The sequence below is a fragment of the Oryza sativa genome, chromosome 1 (assembly GCF_034140825.1).
Source record: "Oryza sativa Japonica Group chromosome 1, ASM3414082v1".
Taxonomy (NCBI): domain Eukaryota; kingdom Viridiplantae; phylum Streptophyta; class Magnoliopsida; order Poales; family Poaceae; genus Oryza; species Oryza sativa.
In genome coordinates, this window is record NC_089035.1 from 4,111,795 (window position 1) to 4,133,385 (window position 21,591).

Consider the following 21,591-nt stretch of genomic DNA (forward strand, 5'->3'; position numbering starts at 1 on the left):
TAAAATTTTTATATACGTGTTCTTAACGATCTAAAAACAAAGGCTGGAAAATAAAATTCGATGAGAAGACCTAAAAATCAGCTCCAAATTTAAGATTAAATCAAATTTTAGCTAATAAGTATAAGCATAAGCAAAAATATGAGACCCTTAAATCCATTTCGTTTGGATTTTTTTTTACAGGATTTCGTTTGGATTTTGGTGCTCAATCCTTCCTCTAGATCTAGCCCCGACAGGTGGACCCTGCAAGCTACAAGAAGTATTCAGATCAGGTGCAGTTATAGCTATGACTGCAACTTAAGAACTACATGCAATTTCAGCCTTCCATTTCTGTGATCAACGGCTCAGATCTAGTGATACAGTGACCATACCAACAGTATTATGTGCTGCAGTGTTTCTGCTACAGTATGATGAACAGTACGCCTCGCTGATCTGGACGTTCCATCTGCATCCGTTGATGCAAACTGGTAGTGCCTGTGTTCGCACATTCTTGTTCCCATATGGAACAGTGATCACGAAAACAGTGGTACATTAGCACGTAATTAATTAAGTATTAGCTTTTTTTAAAAAAAATATTAATTTGATTTTTTTAAGCAACTTTCGTATAAAAACTTTTTGTAAAAAAACGTATCGTTTAACAGTTAAAAAATCATGCGCACAGAAAACGGGAAAATGGGATACCTAACAGAGCTTGTAGTCCCAGTAGCGACTGCAGCTGATACGGATTCCTACAAGAAAGCCTCTCGCACTGTCAGGTGGGCCCTCACGTGGAAGGCCGACGCCGCGTCGCCGGAATGGGCCTTCCCCCGGCCCCGTGGGCCGTGGCGGCTGCGGCGGCGGCCGGCTACCGACAGGTACGCTCCCAGGTCCCAGGTTCTTCCCGCCGGCCACCGCCGCGTAGGAGCAGCACGCCGAGGGGGGGGTCGCCGTCGAAGCCGCCGTGGCACCTCCCCTCCGAGGTGAGGTATTCCCTCCCTCCCCGCGCCGCGCGCGTGGCTGCATTTTCCATTGTGGAATCCCTGATTCGTAGTCACTTGGAGCAGGACAGCTGGTCCAGATCGATCTGCGGCGGCGGTTCACATGCGCTACTGCCTCAAAGACCTTTCGAGGCTAATTTTCAGGCGGAGTTTCTGCAGGATTCGACTCGTGATGAGGTACGGATATCGTTCTGTCATCTTCAGATAATCAGATTTAAGCGCATTCGAGCTCATGAGTTTTCGCATGGCTTTTCTTCACCATTTATTACCTCAGTTTCATTCATGAAGCGTGTCGTACGCCTGGCGTAGTGTAGAGGAGACGATAGTAGCTGTTAGTAGCACCATAATGTCATGCTTGTATCATACTAGGGGAGATTTGCACGCTGTAGCCGTGGCGCGTAGTTAAATCAATTCGGGTAAGTCGATCCCGACAAATTCGACCATTGTATCCTGCAATTTCTTCTTAATACAAAGGTGTGCAAGTAGTCTTCTGCGTATTCCCTAAAAAAAACACTATAAGGGAGATATTCTGAATTGCAGTTCTCTCTCCTTTTTTTTTTCTGTTCTTGAGTTCGAATTACTTCGACGGATCGACTAGGCAGTCCATATTGGGGATAAGGGGGTCCACTTTGTTTAATACTGAGGAGCAAATGAAAATGACGAGCTTGACTATGGCATTATTAAAAAAAGGGAAAAAAACATCTTTTTAACTTGAAAAGTTTGAATACGGCAGAAGTTTCTATTAGTTGATGGTTACTGTCATGCATGCACCTGTTAAATTCCAGCATACTGCACAAGCCTGTTTGGCTACATGGTCTCAGCATAAGTCCATGTCAGCACAGTAGTTTTCTATTACAAGTTAGATCCAACCACCCAACTAGCCAGCTGTCTTATCACTATTTGGCTCTTTATGATACTACCTTATGTTTTGTTGACTTGGGTAGTGGACTTGTTTTCTTGCTCGACATGGTTGCAAGCAATGATTATCTTGTAAACTCGATCTCCATAGCACACAACACATACAGATAAAGGAATCATCTTCTAGCCCTCTTCGCTTCAGCCTGCCATGGATTCAGGGATTATTGGGAGCACAATTGGGATATTCATGCAAGTAATCTTCGACAAGTACCTAAGCTCCAAGTTAGAGCAGTGGGCAGATCGTGCAAACTTAGGAGGTGAATTTCAAAACCTCTGTCGTCAGCTTGATATGGCTAAGGCAATACTTATGACCCTGAAAGGCAGTCCTGTGATGGAGGAGGGCATCTGGCAACTAGTTTGGGATTTGAAGTCTTCAGCTTATGATGCAGAGGATGTGCTTGATGAGTTAGACTACTTTCGCCTTATGGAAATAGTGGACAACAGAAGCGAAAACAAGCTTGCTGCTAGCATTGGATTATCAATTCCTAAAGCTCTTCGGAACACTTTTGACCAGCCAGGTACTCATCTTCCGAGAACTTTTGACTCCACTAAACTTAGATGTGAGATAAAGAAATTGAACTTCTTTAGAATCAGGCATCTATGTTCAACTTTTTGGATGAAATTCAATTGGGTTGAATTGTAAATATGTTCGAGATTTTCGATATGTTTCTTGAAACTTAGGAACTATCACTATGCTTAAAAAAGACTAGGAATTCTCTAACTATACAGCAGTACAGCCCAATCATTTGGTAACTTTTGTAGCATATAGTGGAAATACTGAGATCATACAATTTATTGACTGGATTGGACTAGATGAAACTTATTTACAAGTACTTACCTTGGATTATATAGGTCTTTATGGGCCACTAGGCAATGAGCAAGACAAGTGCTGGATTACTGCAAGAACAGACATAATAAATGTTGGGGCTATTCTAGATTCTTGTGTGTGATACTATTCACAACTTTTCTTTCTTTTGAGAACATGAAGGCAGACTGCATGTCATTTTCTTTAATAAGAAACAAAATGTTCAGTACAAATGAAAGGATGGACTCTTGCCAAACATGCCTGAAAGGACTATAGCAAGGCGATATGTGAAGTAAACAACACATAATACTGATTTCATATGTCCTTCATTTTCTTTGGAGAAGTTGGCATCTGCAAAAATATTTTGCAGCCTAGGATGACTAACAGCTGATGAGAAGACGACTCTAAACCGATAGAAAACTTTTAACATTCCTTGCTGACTAATAAGGTGCACAGTTTTGTGATTATTCAGTTAGTTGCAGCATTCTTTCCATTTAAGCTTAGGATGACCTAGGGTAGCTCATGATTTTATCACCTTTTCATTTATCATATACAATTCCAATCATATATCACCTTTTAACATGCATTACTAAAATTTCAGGTTCCTCCCTTTTCCCTCCATTCAAAAAAGCCAGACCAACCTTTGATTATGTGTCATGTGACTGGGATTCAGTCTCTTGCAAGATGAAATCCATTTCCGATCGTCTACAAAGAGCTACCGCCCATATTGAGCGTGTTGCTCAGTTCAAGAAGTTGGTAGCTGATGATATGCAGCAACCAAAGTTTCCAAACTCAAGACAAACCAGCTCACTCTTGACTGAACCAGAGGTGTACGGCAGAGATGAGGAGAAGAACACCATTGTAAAGATACTCCTGGAAACAAAGTTTTCAAATATTCAAAATAGGTACAAGAGCTTCTTGGTGCTCCCAGTTGTAGGCATTGGTGGTGTGGGAAAGACAACCCTTGTGCAGTATGTGTATAATGATCTAGCTACCATCACTTGTTTTGAGGTAAGGGCATGGGCATGTGTGTCTGGATTTCTTGATGTCAAACAGGTAACCATAGACATACTTCAATCAATAGATGAAGAAGGACATAATCAGTTTATCAGTTCGCTCAGTTTAAACAACATTCAGACCATGCTGGTGAAGAAGCTCAAGAAGAGGAAATTCCTAATTGTTCTTGACGATGTGTGGTCCTGCAGTAACTGGGAACTGTTGTGTGCCCCCTTATCATCTGGGACACCAGGGAGCAAAATCATAATCACAACTCGGCATCACAATATAGCTAATACTGTTGGCACAATTCCTTCAGTCATTCTTGGAGGGTTACAAGACAGTCCTTTCTGGTCTTTCTTCAAACAAAACGCATTTGGGGATGCAAATATGGTTGATAATCTGAATTTGATTGGCAGGAAAATAGCAAGCAAGCTGAATGGTATACCTTTGGCTGCAAAGACTATTGGAAAGCTGTTGCACAAGCAACTTACTACAGAGCACTGGATGAGTATATTAGACAGCAACTTATGGGAGCTGAGACAAGGACCTGAAGATATCATGCCAGTCCTTCTCTTGAGCTATCAACACCTGCCTGCAAACATCCAACGTTGCTTTGTATTCTGCTCAGCATTCCCCAAGGACTATTCTTTCTGTGAAGAGGAGCTAATATTTTCCTGGATGGCACATGGTTTTATTCAGTGCATGAGGAGAGACAAAACACTAGAGGATACAGCACGGGAATACCTATACGAATTGGCATCTGCTTCATTCTTCCAAGTTTCATCAAATGACAACCTTTACAGAATGCACGACTTATTGCATGACCTTGCAAGTTCATTATCTAAAGATGAGTGCTTCACTACCAGTGATAATTTGCCTGAAGGTATCCCAGATGTGGTCCGCCACTTGTATTTCCTTTCTCCGGACCATGCTAAATTTTTCCGCCATAAGTTCTCGCTGATCGAGTATGGATCACTGAGCAATGAAAGTTTACCTGAGAGAAGACCACCTGGTCGTCCCCTGGAGTTGAATAATCTAAGGACCATATGGTTTATGGATTCTCCAACAATTTCATTGTCTGATGCATCTGATGATGGATTTTGGAACATGTCTATTAACTACAGAAGAATCATTAATCTCCGCATGCTATGCTTACATCATATAAACTGTGAAGCCCTTCCGGTAACAATTGGTGACTTGATACATTTGAGGTACTTGGATCTCAGGTTCTCAGACATCGCTGAGTTGCCAGAATCAGTACGCAAGCTTTGCCATTTGCAGGTACTGGATGTAAGATCTTGCAAGAACCTTGTTAAATTGCCAACTGGTGTTAACAATCTCATTAGCATTAGACATCTATTAGTTGATGCTTCAAGCAAGTTGCTTGCTGGTTATGCTGGTATTTCTTACATTGGGAAGCTGACCAGCCTACAGGAGTTGGACTGTTTCAATGTTGGAAAGGGAAATGGGTTTAGTATCGAGCAGCTAAAAGAGTTACGGGAGATGGGGCAATCTCTTGCCATTGGGGATCTTGAGAACGTAAGAAACAAGGAAGAAGCAAGTAATTCAGGAGTAAGAGAAAAATACCGCCTGGTTGAGTTAAATTTACTTTGGAATAGCAACTTGAAAAGTAGAAGCAGTGACGTAGAAATAAGTGTTCTTGAGGGTCTTCAACCCCATCCAAATCTCAGACATCTCAGGATAATAAATTATAGAGGCTCTACATCACCAACATGGCTAGCTACGGATTTACATACCAAATACTTGGAGTCCCTCTACCTACATGATTGCTCCGGATGGGAAATGCTTCCTCCTCTTGGACAGCTTCCTTATCTAAGGAGACTTCATTTCACTGGTATGGGTTCCATCCTAAGCATAGGTCCTGAACTCTATGGAAGTGGCTCTTTAATGGGTTTCCCTTGTTTAGAAGAGTTGCATTTTGAGAACATGCTAGAGTGGCGATCATGGTGTGGGGTTGAGAAAGAATGCTTCTTTCCTAAATTGCTGACATTGACCATCATGGACTGTCCCAGCTTGCAGATGCTACCTGTTGAGCAATGGTCTGACCAAGTCAACTACAAATGGTTCCCTTGCCTTGAAATGCTTGACATCCAAAACTGTCCTAGCCTGGATCAATTGCCTCCACTTCCACATTCTTCAACGTTGTCAAGGATAAGTTTGAAAAATGCAGGGATAATCTCTCTCATGGAGTTGAATGATGAAGAGATTGTAATTTCTGGCATATCTGATTTGGTGCTGGAAAGACAATTATTTCTGCCATTTCATAACTTGAGGAGCCTCAAGAGTTTCAGCATACCAGGTTGTGATAATTTCATGGTACTACCATTGAAAGGCCAGGGAAAGCATGATATTTCTGAGGTATCGACGACTATGGATGATTCTGGATCCTCACTGTCTAACATCAGTGAACTCAAGATATGCGGTTCTGGGATATCTGAGGATGTACTACATGAAATTTTATCAAATGTTGGCATTCTTGACTGCTTGTCAATAAAGGACTGCCCCCAGGTTACTTCCCTTGAGCTGAACCCAATGGTAAGACTGGATTACCTGATTATAGAAGATTGCCTAGAGCTCACGACATTGAAATGTATGAAAACTCTCATCCATCTAACAGAACTGACTGTGCTAAGAAGTCCTAAGTTCATGGAGGGATGGAAAAATCTCGTCGAAGAGGCAGAGGGATCACATCTCAGAATTACTGCCTCACTGAAAAGACTGCATATTGATGATTTATCATTCCTTACCATGCCAATTTGTAGGACACTTGGGTATCTTCAATATTTGATGATTGACACGGATCAGCAAACCATATGCCTAACTCCAGAGCAGGAGCAAGCATTTGGTACACTGACTTCATTGAAAACACTCGTGTTCAGTGAATGCTCATATCTCCGCTCATTGCCTGCAACGCTGCACCAGATTTCCTCCCTGAAGAGCCTGCATTTATCATCGTGTGAGAGCATAGACTCCCTACCACACCTGGGATTGCCAGGATCACTGGAAAGGTTGTTCATTGCTGGATGTGACCTGTTGAGAGACAAGTGCGTAGAAGGTGGGATTGACCAGCACAAAATCGCACATGTCAGGGAAACAATTTTGGCATAGCATTGATTTCTCCAATGACCTCTAACAAATGTAGTGAGTAGTGACTACTGGTTTGATATGTTTACTTTCAGTAATAAAGCAACTCTATAATTTTTTTTCTGTGCTCATATTTACTAGGAGTATTTCAGGTTGTGCAGTGTAATGTGTTCTTGTCCAGATACATCTTCGATGTGAGGCTATATTCAGTTCTATCATCGAAAACAAAATACAGTATGTGCACTTCACTTTGTTCAGAAGAACGCAGATTTCCATATATCGAAAAGGATGAAAGAACTAGCCAAATCATCTATGAGAAAGGCTCCCCTCCATGACCATATAATTTTCGAGAATTAGACATTTCTTTAGTAAATAAGATATGCCGTTCGATCCATTTTATGCTACCTGATTATTTGATAGAAGCAGTATCCTCTGAACTTTCAGATGCAGAAGGATTGCTGACTGCCGCGAAGGTAAGCAATGAACTGCAGTGAAGCACTTCTTCAGATTTTTCAGATAGTGTAACTGACTAACTATACTAGACTAGCATTATCTGGCATCAGAATAAAGTGAATTATTTAGTTTCTGCAGCCGATAGATGAATCAATTAACTAGGGCTGCTGCTAGCTTCAACTTGATGTTTTTCTATGTGGTCAGAAAGAAACAAATCCCAGTGGCGATGTTTTGTTCCATGTGTTCCTTATTTACGTTGGTTCTTGGAATCTTGATCCGCTTCTTGTGGCGGTCAAATGCTAAACCAGTACAGTAGGCAGCTGCTGATCCTGAAGAAATGCAGGATCAACCAACCCAGAGACCGGACACTATCTGACAAAAGGATGAGCCATCCATACTCCAGAAGCTGCTCCTGCAGAACCGTTAATGCTGGGAAACACATGAAAGATAACATCTTTTAATGCTTGATCATGATCAGTTCTTTTTGTAATCAGTGGAGCTAGTACTATACTCTATGCTAGTAGATCAATCGAATTCAAACTGGCTTTTCTAATCATGAATGTTAATTCGGTCTTGTTTTAAATGGCCAATAGTTTTGTTTCGGTCTCTGCAGGCAGCTAGGCGTTCCCAAGAAAATTTGGTTCCTTTCTGGAATTTGGAGCAAAACTGATCAGACCATTTTAGTGCACTTGACAATACATGAGTTTCTAAACAGCCTGTTCTCGATACGGTTGTATTACCTGGATATAATTGATCGTTCAACAGAGCTTCTATTATCTAAAAAAATTAGATGGCATAGCACCTGTCAAGTAGTAAAGAATACAGCCAGCGAGCTGAAGTGTTCAAGTCTGCAACCCTGAAGACTGAAGAGCATGCAAAATATAGTTTCTGAAAACAGTTTAGCTGACAGATTTATCATTTGTATAGGACTCATCTGCTGAGGAATGTGAGTCAGTGTGCCAGCCTGCTGATGCTGCTCATCAGCTTAAGAATTTTACACCAAATATATGTGCATAATATCTCTTCATGAAGTGTTTGATATTAAGCCCACTTGGGAAACAATATCAAAGAGGGAGACCAGTGGAACTGGACTGACAGTTCATCAGAAGAAGAAAAAATGGGTTCAGTCAGATTGGATTCCGTGCCCACTAAACCTGGAGGTCAAATTCAGGAGGCAATCACGATCCAATAACATGCTTGCTGCTCGTGTTTTTTTCCTCAACACACGCATGCATTTGCATGCCAGCTGATCTGAAGCAGTAGCTGATGTTTCAGTATACCAAGCAACTGAAGTCTGAAGATCCAGGAGACACTGAATCTGTCTGAAAGTGACTGACAAACAAACTGCTGCACAGAATGGAGCAATTCAGAATTTGAAACTTCTTACCAAATGCAACAAAAAATCCAACTTTTAGATGAAATGCAATCCAACTTTAATAGATCTGAATCTCCCTGTGACAACGGAGTGACTGACGAGAATTTTCTGCCGCTTTTGTCCCTTTCGGACAGAAGGGAACACAATTCAGACAACGCCGTAAACGTAAACACAACAATTCGAAGATTGTTATCAAATGCAACCCAAATTCAATTGAATGGATGAACCAAAAACACCCCCGATTTTCAGGAGTTGAGCTGCTTATTTTCAGGCTTACATCACCCACACCCACACCACGCTCCACCCACGAGCTTCCGTATTAATAACTAATCCAATCCAATTCAGTTACCAACCCCCACTAATCACACAACGACCACCCATCTAATCATCAGTAGTAATCACCCCCACCTAATCACGCGACGCTAATCCACCCATCCTCCCGGCCTCCGGCGAGTCCAGGTTCGCCGCCGGCGGCGTCAGTTCAGGTCGAGGAGGCCCTCGTGGAAGGCGGCGACGCGGTCGGGGGTGACGCACTGGGTGATGAGCCGGGCCCCGGGCTTGTGGGCCCAGGGCCTGACGAGGATGCACGTGGCGATGTAGTCCAGGTTCGTCAGTGGCACGACGTGGGCCGGTGGGCCCCACCCGTAGTCCACCTCGGCGAAGCCCAGCCGGGTCCAGTCCGACACCAGCAGCGTCCGGTAGTCGGAGGTGATCTGGTACGGGTCGCCGCCGGCCATGTCGCCGGCGGCCCACCGGGAGAACTCCGACGGCATCCGCCGCTTCCCGTCCTTGATGATCTTCACCACCTCCGTCACCGACGAGCCCGCCACCTTCCCGGCGGGGGCGGAGACGCGCATGATGTAGTAGCAGTTGCCGTAGAACCCGGCGCCGCCGCGCGGGAGGGAGGCGTGGAGGAGGGGGCGCGCGTTCATGGCGAAGCAGAGGTTGACGGTGGTGTCGGGCTCGAACCCCGCCGCGCGCGTCCGGCTCCGCCACGCCTTGGCGATCAGCACCTCGAACGCCGAGCACCTGGCGACGCCCGCGGCGGCGGCGTGCGCCTCCGCGTTGTACTGGTTCTTGAAGTGGTTGATGTAGTCGGCGGAGATGTCGACGGCGAGGTACTCGAGGCGCTTGGCGCCGGCGGGGTCGGGGAGGCTGCCGATGACGGCGGCGGCGGGGTCCGGGATCGCGTCGCGGCCCCACACGGGATCGACGGACACGCCGCCCGCGCCGCGGGCGAGCTCGCCGACGGCGGCCATGAACTGCGCTGCGCCGGGGCCGTCCGCCACCGCGTGGCTGAACCGGAACCCGACGACGAAGCCGCCGCACGCGAACGCGGTGACCTGGACGAGCAGCACGAGCTCGCGCTCCTCCTCCCCCGCCGGCGTCGGCGGGAGCAGCTCGTCCTTGGGCACCATCATCGGGTACTCGAGGTAGTCCACGTCCTCGAGGCTGCAGCTCGCCTCCGCCTCCGTGAACCACACGCCGGCGTCGCCGCAGTCCACGCACACCTCGCCGGAGTCGGAGAAGGCGAGCCGGCCCGCGAGGGGGTAGTAATGCACCAAGGCCCTCGCCAAGGCCCGCTCGATCGTGCGGGCCGGCCCAACCGCCACGTCATCGCCGCCGATCGCCCTATCGAGAGCCGGCTTGAACACGTGGAGCGACTCGATCAGCGCCATCTGGGTAGGGTAGCGGTCGAGCCACGACAGACGGAGGGGACCGGCCGGCGTCGGCTCGGCCGGCACCACCCGCCGCTGCCCGAGCCGCTCGACGGACTTGGCGGCCGCCATTGTTAACAAAATGGTGTAGCTGAGAGGAATAACCAACTACGAAGACGAGGAGAGGGGTGGTTGTTGTTGCCCTTGCTAGCTCGTTGCTTTGCTTTGGTTTGAAATGGTTGGTTTGATTTGACTTGTTTGGAGTGCAAGGAGGGTGAGTGGTATTTATAGGTGTTTTGGATTTGGGAAATGGTGGATCAAATGGACAACGTGGTGACGAGGAGGGGAGTCGGCCGTGGGTAGGAAGGAGTCGGGGTGGGGCCCACCTGCCATTGTCAGAGATTTCCTGCTCGTGTGAGTTCCAGCGTCGTGGTCAAAGGTAGGGGAAGATGTGCTTTCCAAGCAAGTCTGAACCCTTCCTTCCTGCTCCATAGACTCTGGACTCTATCTCCAAATTAGCAGTGTTTTTTTTAATAGGTCAAATTAATTATTATCACAAGCAATTGTACTATAAAGTTGAATTTATGTTTGTTTTATGCTCATAATTGTCTGGATAAAGGCCTTTTTTTGTGAAATGGAGCAACGATTTCAAATTAAATCAGTGAGCATGACAAATGATTTCACATTTCACAGTCTAATAAATCTGCAACAAAAATGTACTCTAAAATACTCTCTGTTTGCAACCGTTGATATGTGAAAAAAAAAAATCTGATCGCCCAGTGGTAAAACAGGGGTAAATATAGATTTATTTCATCATCATATTTCACTTTTTCAATCCGATGAAACCTCTCAATCAGGCATAAGCTCATGATTCAGACTCAGATCGAACAGAGACGCGTTCCAAAGGTGATGAAGTACGTCATGTTCCTTCACATTGAGAGCACGAAAGCTACCAGGTCCATGGACCAGGTCATCCAAAATCAAATCAAATCAAACTGATTAGCGAGTGCTAAACCGATAAACAGTCAGATCGACTGATTAGACAACTTGTCAATTAGCAGCAGGTGGTGAATTAGTTACTCCTAATCAGGATCGAGAGAGACAACTTGGCTTACAACAAATTTAAAACCAAAAAGGAATAGCAGTGGTCTAGTTTGGTGCAGATATGCTGCAGTGCATGCTTATAGTAAGCTCGCAGCTTTGATCTAGCTTGACTGACCGACAGCGGAATTAAATTTGCGTAGCTTAATTATTATTAGTTCTGATTAACCTCCTGTCTGGATTGGGCGTATCTTCGAGAATATATTTTTTTAACATTTGAATTACTCCAGATTCTTTATTTGTACCAATTTCACATGTCTTTAATTATTCTTCTTAACGAGATTTATATATACCACACGCGTAAAGTCCACCAACTCCACCAAATTACTGATATAATTCCTCTGGTCCAATAGCTAATACTGATCATAATAAATGCTTTCAGGTCTGTGAGTATGTCCTACATATACTTTGACTTATTTTTAATTTTTTTGAAACCGAGCCAGCTTGAGCCGGTGGACTGATTTTGTAGCAGCAAAATTTATCGACATGTAGGTGTAACTTTGATCGTAATTTATCAATTATGATCATAGTTTTCAGTATTTTAATGTTTTAATGCCGCATGTCTGACTCCACAATTATAACGCATCAAATAAATTAGCATGGAAATTAAGCATTAGTGCATAGGGAGAGAGATATCTTGATGTGAATAAACAGTGGGAAAGAGCAAAGGAAACTGCAAAAGGGATTGTTTGAACAGGAAAGTTCGGTAGATGGAGGCCATCATATCAGAAGCTTTTTTGGATCAAGAAACCTTTCGCTTTGTCTTTCATGGAGCATGTATGCAGCTTTTCCCTGAAAGTGGTTGGATGAACAGATAAACTCACACGTTTTCGGATATATGCATGCATGCAATTCAATTTCTTTTTAAGCATCCAATGATGCAATAATGGTCAGCTCTGAAGAAGCTAGCTGGATAAAGAATTCAGACAACGTGTGGGCCAGAAAATAACTAAACCAAAGAAGACAAAAGATTTTGAGCTCTCACTCCTTTTTGTCATATTCAGGCATGTTTTCAGTAGTCTCATGACCATTGTCGTCGTCGGCTGCATATATAGTCAATTGTGAATATTTGATGACCCAGCATGTTACAGATTGATCTTTCATCAGTAAGTAATAATTTGAGTTGAACTAAACATGCACACAGTCTGCACTGATTAATTAGTGATTAGCTGGTTATAATTGAACTATGCGATATACTCCCTCCTTTATTGGAGTAGCAAATTGGACTGTTGGTGTGTAATCTCTTCATGTTCTGAATAATGTATTGGTAGACCAAACAACCTCCGAATGATCAGTGGCGCTGGCGGCTGCTATTACAGGCTAAGGGTCAAGATACGAATCATTTTAATTTTTTGTTCATATTTAACACGTGAGAGCCAGACACATTGAGGAAATGGTTGGTGAGATAGTAAGATGGCAAATGCAGCTAGTTGCATATATATGCAGCCATCCACCTGTTCTCTCCCTGAAATGATGGCGCATCTGAACGAACGAAACGAACCGCAATCTAATCATTGATAGATTGTGTTTTGCAAAAATATGATAGTCTAAATATCTAGTCATCAATCAATTTGTAGTTCTTAAATACAGCCAGGTTTAGGTGTATTACGTTTAGCTTACGCTTACAGATATTTGTGTATAAAATTGTCACCTCTCCTTTTCTTTTCATCATAAAGTACGTGCAGCTGTGTTAGTGCTTGCTATCTGGTCAGCTGATTAAACAAATGGTCTGCGTGATCCTTCATTATATTTCGCACTTTCAGAATACTTTTTCGTTGTTAATTAACACTGCAAAACCTGCAACTTCGAGAGAAATGTGATTTAGTCGAACTATCGACCATTGTGAATACAGATATTGCGGATAAGTAGTAGCAGTTGCCAAGAAAGATCTATCTATCAATCTCCCACTGCAAAAAGGTAATTAGCTAGCTAGCTAATCTTAGCCATTCACTTTATTACATCCACACACCCACTAGCTATTCTCAAGCTAGCTAATCACTTTACCATTTAACACATGCATGGATGCATATGCAAAGAGGAGATGCTAATGGAGTCAGCACAAACTTAGGAGTTAGGACATTGTTTGACATTTCGTCTCATGCAGTGGAGAGAACATTAATCATTCAGGCTCAAATAATTCAGTGTATGCGTATTGGTGCATGCATATATCCTGTGAAAATTGTCATGGCACTGAGGCTGCTTATTGTTATTCATTCATGCATGTGTTCATTGCTCTGAATCCACAATTAGTAGAGACTGTAGCTGATGGCTCCTGACGATCGTGAGATCACTTTATGCCTTTGCCTACCAATGACTTATATATGTCATGCATGCATGCACATATTGTTGTGTTTATATTTGGATGGATTGCTGCCTAACCCAACTAACTACTTGTTGTGCACAATGAAAAGCAGCCGCTATTTATATAAAAGGCTAAACAAGATTGCCCCTAACACAGGGGCTTGCAATGTCTAAGACTGAACTTAAATGATTGTGTGAATGCATGTATAAATGTACAGCGTAATTTTGGTGTTGTTCAGTCAAAAGTTTCAGCGTTTAGCATGTACAGTAATTAAATTTGAGTGTTTGACATTGAGGTCCTTTTGTTTAGCCTTACGCTTTTAAGCTAACGTTTTGGATTATATGTTTTTATAAGATGGTGGCTTTAAAACCTTAAATTTAATGATGGAGTTATACTTCCACTTCACATAAGGAAAAAAAGTTATTCCAATCTAGCTTTAGTTTGACAGTGTATGAGTAACTTATAACTTAAAAAAGCCAAACGAAAAAAATATTGGTTTTTCTCATAAGTTGACTTATAAGCATGATGAAATGTTTGGAAAAAAGGTATATTCTGCTTTAGTCAAGTTATTTCACCGAAGCACCTAATCCTCTAAACCATTTTTCGTTACCCTAAAACGGTTTATGTATTTATCCTTTACTCCTTTTATAATACTCCCTGTTTTGCAATGATTTTTGTAGGATGATGATGTATGCATGTATATAACTTAACGTCTCAGCATTTTTTTAGTTTTTTTTGTTACTGTTTGCCTAGGTTGGAAGTACCTAAGAATTGATTCAAACATCATGATTTTAAAGTTCAAGAAAACGACTGATGAAGTTTGATGATGGTGTCATCTACGGCTCTACAAAATTGTAGTTTAAAATATAGCTTACATAGAGAGGAAAAAGAGATGTTGTTAGGATTGAATTTTTCACATTTTGATTCTTTTAGAAAACTCATTCTACAAATAGATAAAAAAAACTTATTATATAAATGGACCTATTATAAATAGGCAAGACCTATTTGTAAAAAAATATTTATTATAAATATGTCCTTTTTATTTTTTTAATAAATAGGTCCTCCGCGCCACTGGCATTAGCACTGTTCCCCTTCACACAAGTAACTTGGCTTCCACCAAGCGGTAGGGGGATGATGCCAACGTCATTGGTGCTGACATAGTGGACCACGGCAACGATGAATGCGTTGCGCAAAGAGTTCATTCTTATAATAAGGGTTTTTAAGGGTTTATCTATGGAGTAAGTTTTTCAAAAGGATCAAATGGTTAAAAATCAAAGTTATTAGGAAGTAGGGTAAATCATTTTCAATAGTTTAGGAGTAAAATGAGCCAAACGTATTTTAATGGGGTTAAATGATCTAATCAAATAGTTTGAGGGAGTAAAATGATATTTCTTTGGCAAATGGCAGTGCAAAAGAATTGGGTGCTGAATTTAGATGGGCTGCAATTCTGTGTCACCCAATATCGGACTCTAAGAATAAGTCTGTTTTGCGTCTCTCAACTATTGCCATAGGTCGAATCGTATCCCTCAACCGTAAAATCGGGTATATAGGCTCCTTCAACTATAAAAACCAAACCAATTACCTCCTCGAACGGTTTGAACGGCAGTTTCGTCCTGAGTGTCGCATTGATAGGGTATTTATCCCACTTAACGTCTACATGGCATCATAGTCAAGGAAAAAAAGCGAGACCCACATGTAAGTCATCATATACTATCTTCATCTCTCTTCTCTTTTCTCCTCCCCTTTGGTCCTATCCTCTATCTTGGTCCGTTCAGTGTACTGTTTTGGGTCCTTTTTGATCTCAAATGGGCTGTCGGCCTGGTCTGCCTGGAAGGCCACAACCCACAACATCATCAGTCATTGCGTCACCTGCGGCCCAGTGGACACAAGCACAGGAAAATAATCGTACTTCTATTTTTATTGTGCCACCTACTTTTTTTTTTCAATTGGGAACGTTATGAAAATTGTTTTTTATTGGTAAATTTCACTTTGCTCATTTTTTTTATCATCGAAGTTTTACTTTTAGATTATCCATACACACACCCTATTTATATGAGCACATTAAAAAGATTATGCCGATATATCTTGAGACTAATAAAGACACCAATGAACACATCGTTGTCAACAACAAATTGAATTCCACAGAGGTGATGCTTTGCGCGAATGAAAATGAGAGAGGCAAGCTTTTCTAGACAATTTCGAAGCCCCACCGGATGTGTAAAACCCTACTCGTGGGATCATTGGTGGATGGTGATGATGATGATGGTCACAACTATGAGGGGTGATGAAAATTTCTAAGTTTGAGAGGATGAACCCTTCTTCCATATGATGTGGCTAATTTTGAAGATGTAGATCACTCATGCGGCGGCACACTTTAAAGTATAGGTCTAGTAGGTCACTTTGGGGCCATAGGGGTCGATGTGCCCCAAGCATAGCCATTAGGGGCTGCACCCGGAGAGTGGATATGCCCCTGAGCACAACTCAAAGGGGACCGGGTTCCTGTTTTTTCAACGCATGCACACTTTAATCTATACCAACGGAAAATTTTCCATATATTCTTTCTTTAATTTTATCATATTTACATTCCTACAAAAATAAATGGTACATATACAGATCATTAAATCCTTTGGAATATACTCCTACTACATACAACTTCTTTCTTTTCCATCGTATAGTCCGGAGTAAGAAGGATTACCTCGTTACGAAGTCACACAAGCCCGGCAACCGACACCCAAAAAAATTCATCAAACTCGCAGAGAAACACCATTTTACGCCAATTCTTTTCCCTCGCCGATCTCCCCCAATTTCCAGCTCGATCCCCATCCCCTCTCCTCCCTCCTTCTTCCTCCGCCTCCCACCCTCCCACCGCGACCGCGTCGACCCGCCACCCACCCAACCGCGCCGAGATCCAGATCCAGATCCGCCGCCATGAACCCGGGGCGCCCGGCGCCGGCGTCGTTCCGCGACCGCACCAACGAGTTCCGCGCCGCCGTCGAGAGCGCCGCGCGCTACGCCTCCTCCTCCGCGGCGGCGGCGCCCAGCAGCAGCAGCGGCGGCGGCGTTGGCGGCCCGCTCGACGTGTCGCGGGGGGCGGCCTCGGCGCACTCGGAGTTCAACCGCCGCGCCTCCAAGATCGGGCTCGGGATCCACCAGACCTCGCAGAAGCTCGCCCGCCTCGCCAAACGTATGCCGCCTCCCTCCTCTTCGCCCCGCCTGCCCTCTCTCCGTTGCTGGGATCTCGAACCCCGCGCGCTGTAGATCTCGTCCTCGATGGAATCGTAGCCTAGGAGGAAGTCGTCGCCATGTATGGATGATTGATTAGTTATTACTGTATGTGCGGTCTCCGATGATTAGTTAGATTTTTTTTTCTGAACTATATATGTATGCTTGCTTCCAGAGTTGCAGTAACAGTAGGACTCGTTAGATTTTTTTTTCTAGCTACAATATTTCGATTACATCTCTCAGCTATGGTGATTGATTGTTCTTCCAGTGCCCAATCAGCCGATGCAATTAGGGGGTATCTTGCTTTCTCTAGTGTTGTCTCCTGTCTAGTCAGGAACTCACGATGTGGTGTTCTGCAATGGAGCCCAACTAGAGAATTCCCGGTTTTATTCTGGTTTCTTGTTCCTTATTAACATTTCCCACCAAATCACGATCCCCTCCTCCGCCACCGCTTTGCTCCTCCCCCACAGAGACCGAACCAACCGCCACTCTCTGCCCCATCACGCCCACCAAGGCGCCTAGATTCAGATACTGATCCAGCTCCCTTGTGTCCGCCATGACCATGAACCTGATGAGTCCCGTTCTGGTGTCATTCCGTGATCGCACCAATGAGTTCCATGCCGCCGTCGAGAGCGTGGCGCGCTACAGCAGCGTTGGCGGCCCGATTGTATGGCTCTTCACTACCCTCCTGTTGGTCTCTCTTATGCTTGCATCCTTGCCAATTAGTTCAGCTGCCGGTTTCCTGGCATACTATTGGGTTGGGATCTCGAGATGCCCATGCTGTAGATCTTATCTCGATGGAATTGTAACCTAGGAAGTTGCCACCGTGTATGGATGATTAGCTAGTACCGTGGCAGCCGATTATTGCTATCTGTTTGTGCTTGTAGTTGCCATAGGACTAGTTAGATACTCTAAAAATGTGCTTGCTTGTTATTTTGTGATATTTTGATTACATACTTCCTCTGCCATGCTGATTGATCTTCTGGTGCCCACTCAACCCATGCGGTTAGTGGGTATTGTGATTTTGCTCACGTTGTTTTGTGGGTAGTCAGGATGGGGTATTCTGCAATCGTGTTCCCATGGTATAAACAATGAGTTCCATCATGTCATGAATTGCATACTTTGGGGGATTACTAAATCAAACAGTTGCTAATAGGCTGCTGATTGATTCATCACCATGTTCTCAAGAAGCTAATATGGGCATTCTTTCTTCTCTTTGAACTGGATGCATCGGTAGTTTGCATGTGTTATGGGGGGTACAATGGTATTCAACGTGAACTAATCATATCTGCTCAAAGATGCGCTGCGAGGGCCAATAGTTGGTTGGAGCTCTTGCGATAGTGACTGTTGCTTTTAGATGTTCTAGCTCCTGATGGATTTGGAAATTAAATGTATCTTGTTCGTGCATACTTTCCTCACATGGTGTTTTATAGCTGGCAAATAAGCATTGATGCACATGACTTCTTCATACTTTATTAATTGTGCAAATAATATGTTTCTAGAATCCAAGTTATGTAATCCCTTTTTATTTGGCACATTATATGTTGCCTTAAACCGTGTTGATCATCATCTGCAGATTTTTTCTCAGCTATGATTCATTGGTTCTATCTTTGACTCCTTGAGATTTAGTTAAGCACATAGGTATTAATGATGTTGTATGTGATATTTTCATTACCATAAAGCCTCAACAACGACCTAGTGTTATTGTCTCAATACTTCACTAAGAATTAGATGGATATAACCTTTGATGGACACAGCCTCAACGCTTGAACGTACAAATACTTATTTCAATGCTCTGCTAATATTTAGGCTTTCCTTTGACACTGTAGACCTTGCTAATCTATGACTTGGATTGTTTGCAGTGGCAAAGAGGACATCTGTTTTTGATGACCCTACGGTAGAGATACAAGAGCTGACTGCAGTTATCAAGAAAGATATCACTGCTTTGAATTCTGCCGTTGTAGACCTACAGGTTCTCTGCAATTCACAAAATGAGAGCGGCAACCTTTCCAAGGATACAACAAATCATTCCACTACAGTTGTGGACAATCTAAAAAATCGCCTGATGAGCGCAACAAAAGAATTTAAGGAAGTTCTTACCATGCGGACAGAGGTAAATATATGCCTTCCTGTTTCCTTTTGATAGTCTTCAGTAAAAATATATTACTTAGTTTGTTTATTTTTGAATGCGCAGAACTTGAAAGTTCATGAGAATAGAAGGCAAATGTTCTCATCATCAGCTGCGAACAATGCATCAAATCCATTTGTTCGTCAACGTCCCCTTGTTACCAGGGATGGTCCTGAATCCTCTGTACCCCCGGCACCATGGGCCAGTGATTCTGCCACTACTCCATTGTTTCAGAGGTATAAAATTTGCTCATATTTATGCAAAGTGCAATTGTTAAAGTTCCTTTGGGGAATGTGCTCATATCCAATAGAAAAACACACTAGCCTAGCCTACCATCTTGCTTGCTAGATTTTGGTTAACCTATCTAGGCTAGTAACTGCAGTTAGCACTTGCATGCAAATGTGCAATAAACTGCTTGTTACTCCAGTTATTTTCCTTAAACAACTCATTGTACAGTCTCAATGCTATCCACTAAGAACAACTCAATGATACTTTGCCGAGTTCAGTTGGTAGTGTGGTTTTAGTTTTTTTTTTTAAATGTTTTTTGTGGTTCTGTTCACCAGGAAGAAGACTAATGGAGATCATGGAGCATCATCATCATCTTCTCAGCCATTCATGCAGCAGCAGTTAGTACAGCAGGACAGTTACATGCAGAGTAGAGCGGAGGCTCTCCAAAATGTTGAATCAACCATCCATGAGCTAAGCAACATTTTTACACAACTGGCAACTATGGTTTCTCAGCAGGGAGAGCTAGCAATCAGGTTAACACTCTTTTACAAAAGTCTGTTCCATTTAATTCATGAGTTGGCTGTCTTATGCCTATGGTCAAGTTCATATCATTATTTTGAATAATTGTTATAAGCTTCAAGATATGCTGTGATCTCATTGTGGGGAGATTCCCATTGTGCGATAAAGAGATGAACATTTTCCTGAAATTCAGTGAATAGACTGTTTTGCTCCTGGTCTCAAAATTTCCACTAATGGCGTAACTTGAGAATAGTTGAAAAACCTTTGAGGACCTAAATTCCAACTAGATTTTGTATGTCAGCAATGATTTAGAGTAAGAATAGGTTTCCATATATTTATCAATTATTATGGCCATTGGCCAGTTCTTCACTCTTAGAATTTTTCTAGTCCATGTTGATGTCTTGTTCTCTCAGTGCACTACATTTAGGATTCATGCATAGGGCTGAGGAAGGAGTAGCTGTTTCATGTCAAATTGTTTATCTCCTCACATACTAGCTTTTCTATTTTCCTGAGATTATGTTGTGTTTAAAATTCGCACAATCCGTAACAGAATTGATGAGAACATGGATGACACACTAGCCAATGTTGAGGGAGCTCAGGGCCAGCTACTGAAGTATCTCAACAGCATTTCATCGAACCGGTGGCTGATGATGAAGATATTCTTTGTGCTGATGGTTTTCCTCATGATCTTTATATTCTTCGTTGCATGATTTCCACTTGCAATGTCACCATGAATGTTCTGCATAGTTTGTCTGCTATGCGTAGTATATTCTTTTGATTTTTACCAAACTACAACATGTACACAATTTTCACCCGGGATGATAAGCAGCCGTCTAGCCTTTTGTGGTCATGTAAATTGGGAGAAGCTCCAGAACTGGTATGTTAAAGTTTTCACTACTTGTTCGATGTACCATTTGATGACACACGTTGGTAGCAATGTGGAAGAAAACTGTCACTGCCAACGGGTGAACCCCTAGGAGGGGGTGGTCAGGTGGTGATGGTGTTGTGATATCTGAACATGTGACAGCCTATTGCTCCATAGCAGACGACCCGCTGTTTCTGAACTTCACTAGTATGGCTTAAAGCAATTTCATTTGTGCGTGCTTTCTTTTGCTTGGCTTTTATTTGCGTGTTTCTTTAGATTAACAGGAGTATATCCTCTCCTACATCAACAATATATTGAAGCAATTATATTGTCGTGTTCAAGGAATTGTAGTATCCAGAATTCCAGATTAACTGGAACTTTCGGAGATGATATGGCACCTGTGGGTAGTTAAGTCCAGAATTTATAGACCATACTTCATGATGAGCTACCCCGTACTACTTTCTATATTGCTCGCTAGCATATCTATTCTCTTTCTCCTTATTATCTCTATAATAAGATAAGCATAATTTAACGATATATTTATAGCGTAATGTAACAGTAATGGTGTCATATCCAAAATAAGCTACCCCATACTACTTTCTATATTGCTCGCTACCAGAACTATTCTCCTTCATATTATCACTATAATAAACATAATTTAACGACATATTTATAGGGTGTGTTTAGATAATGAGAAATGGGAGGTGAGATTGGGATTGGGAAATAAATGAATGGCTAGGATTAAATGAAAGAGGGAGAATGAATGGTTAGGATTTAAAGATGGGTGGGAAATTATTTCCATTACCCATTTGCTAAACACTGCCATAGTGTGATGAAACATTTATAAACCGTGTCATGTCCAAAAGACCCTTAGATATGTATGTACACATTTATATTTGTAGTACTAAAATGTACCACATTCTTTTAAAATCTTTTATA

At 42.7% G+C, this 21,591-nt stretch overlaps 2 protein-coding genes and 1 pseudogene across 2 annotated transcripts; 2 read left to right on the forward strand and 1 right to left on the reverse strand.

Moving 5' to 3' along the window:
* The first annotated feature begins 762 nt into the window (after nt 1–762).
* LOC107279786 (putative disease resistance protein RGA1) lies at nt 763–7,837 on the forward strand (annotated as a pseudogene).
* Nucleotides 7,838–8,815: 978 nt separating this feature from the next.
* On the reverse strand, nt 8,816–10,543 carry LOC4323875 (acyl transferase 7-like). Its single transcript, XM_015764531.3, has one exon. It carries the CDS (start codon nt 10,417–10,419, stop codon nt 9,106–9,108), a length of 1,314 nt encoding a protein of 437 aa, XP_015620017.1. The 5' UTR covers nt 10,420–10,543; the 3' UTR covers nt 8,816–9,105.
* A 5,813-nt stretch (nt 10,544–16,356) lies between these two features.
* On the forward strand, nt 16,357–20,856 carry LOC4323876 (syntaxin-32). Its single transcript, XM_015762270.3, has 5 exons — nt 16,357–16,874; nt 18,775–19,025; nt 19,107–19,276; nt 19,604–19,801; nt 20,338–20,856. Exons 1-5 carry the CDS (start codon nt 16,619–16,621, stop codon nt 20,495–20,497), a joined length of 1,035 nt encoding a protein of 344 aa, XP_015617756.1. The 5' UTR covers nt 16,357–16,618; the 3' UTR covers nt 20,498–20,856.
* Nucleotides 20,857–21,591: the final 735 nt, after the last annotated feature.

Bases quoted from the DNA above. Each gene is read 5' to 3' on its own strand.
- LOC4323875 (XM_015764531.3), bottom strand. From the start codon at position 10,419: ATGGCGGCCGCCAAGTCCGTCGAGCGGCTCGGGCAGCGGCGGGTGGTG.
- LOC4323876 (XM_015762270.3), top strand. From the start codon at position 16,619: ATGAACCCGGGGCGCCCGGCGCCGGCGTCGTTCCGCGACCGCACCAAC. The intron at 16,875-18,774 runs GTATGCCGCCTC...GATTGTTTGCAG, and splicing joins GCTCGCCCGCCTCGCCAAAC to TGGCAAAGAGGACATCTGTT. The intron at 19,277-19,603 runs GTATAAAATTTG...TCTGTTCACCAG, and splicing joins ACTACTCCATTGTTTCAGAG to GAAGAAGACTAATGGAGATC.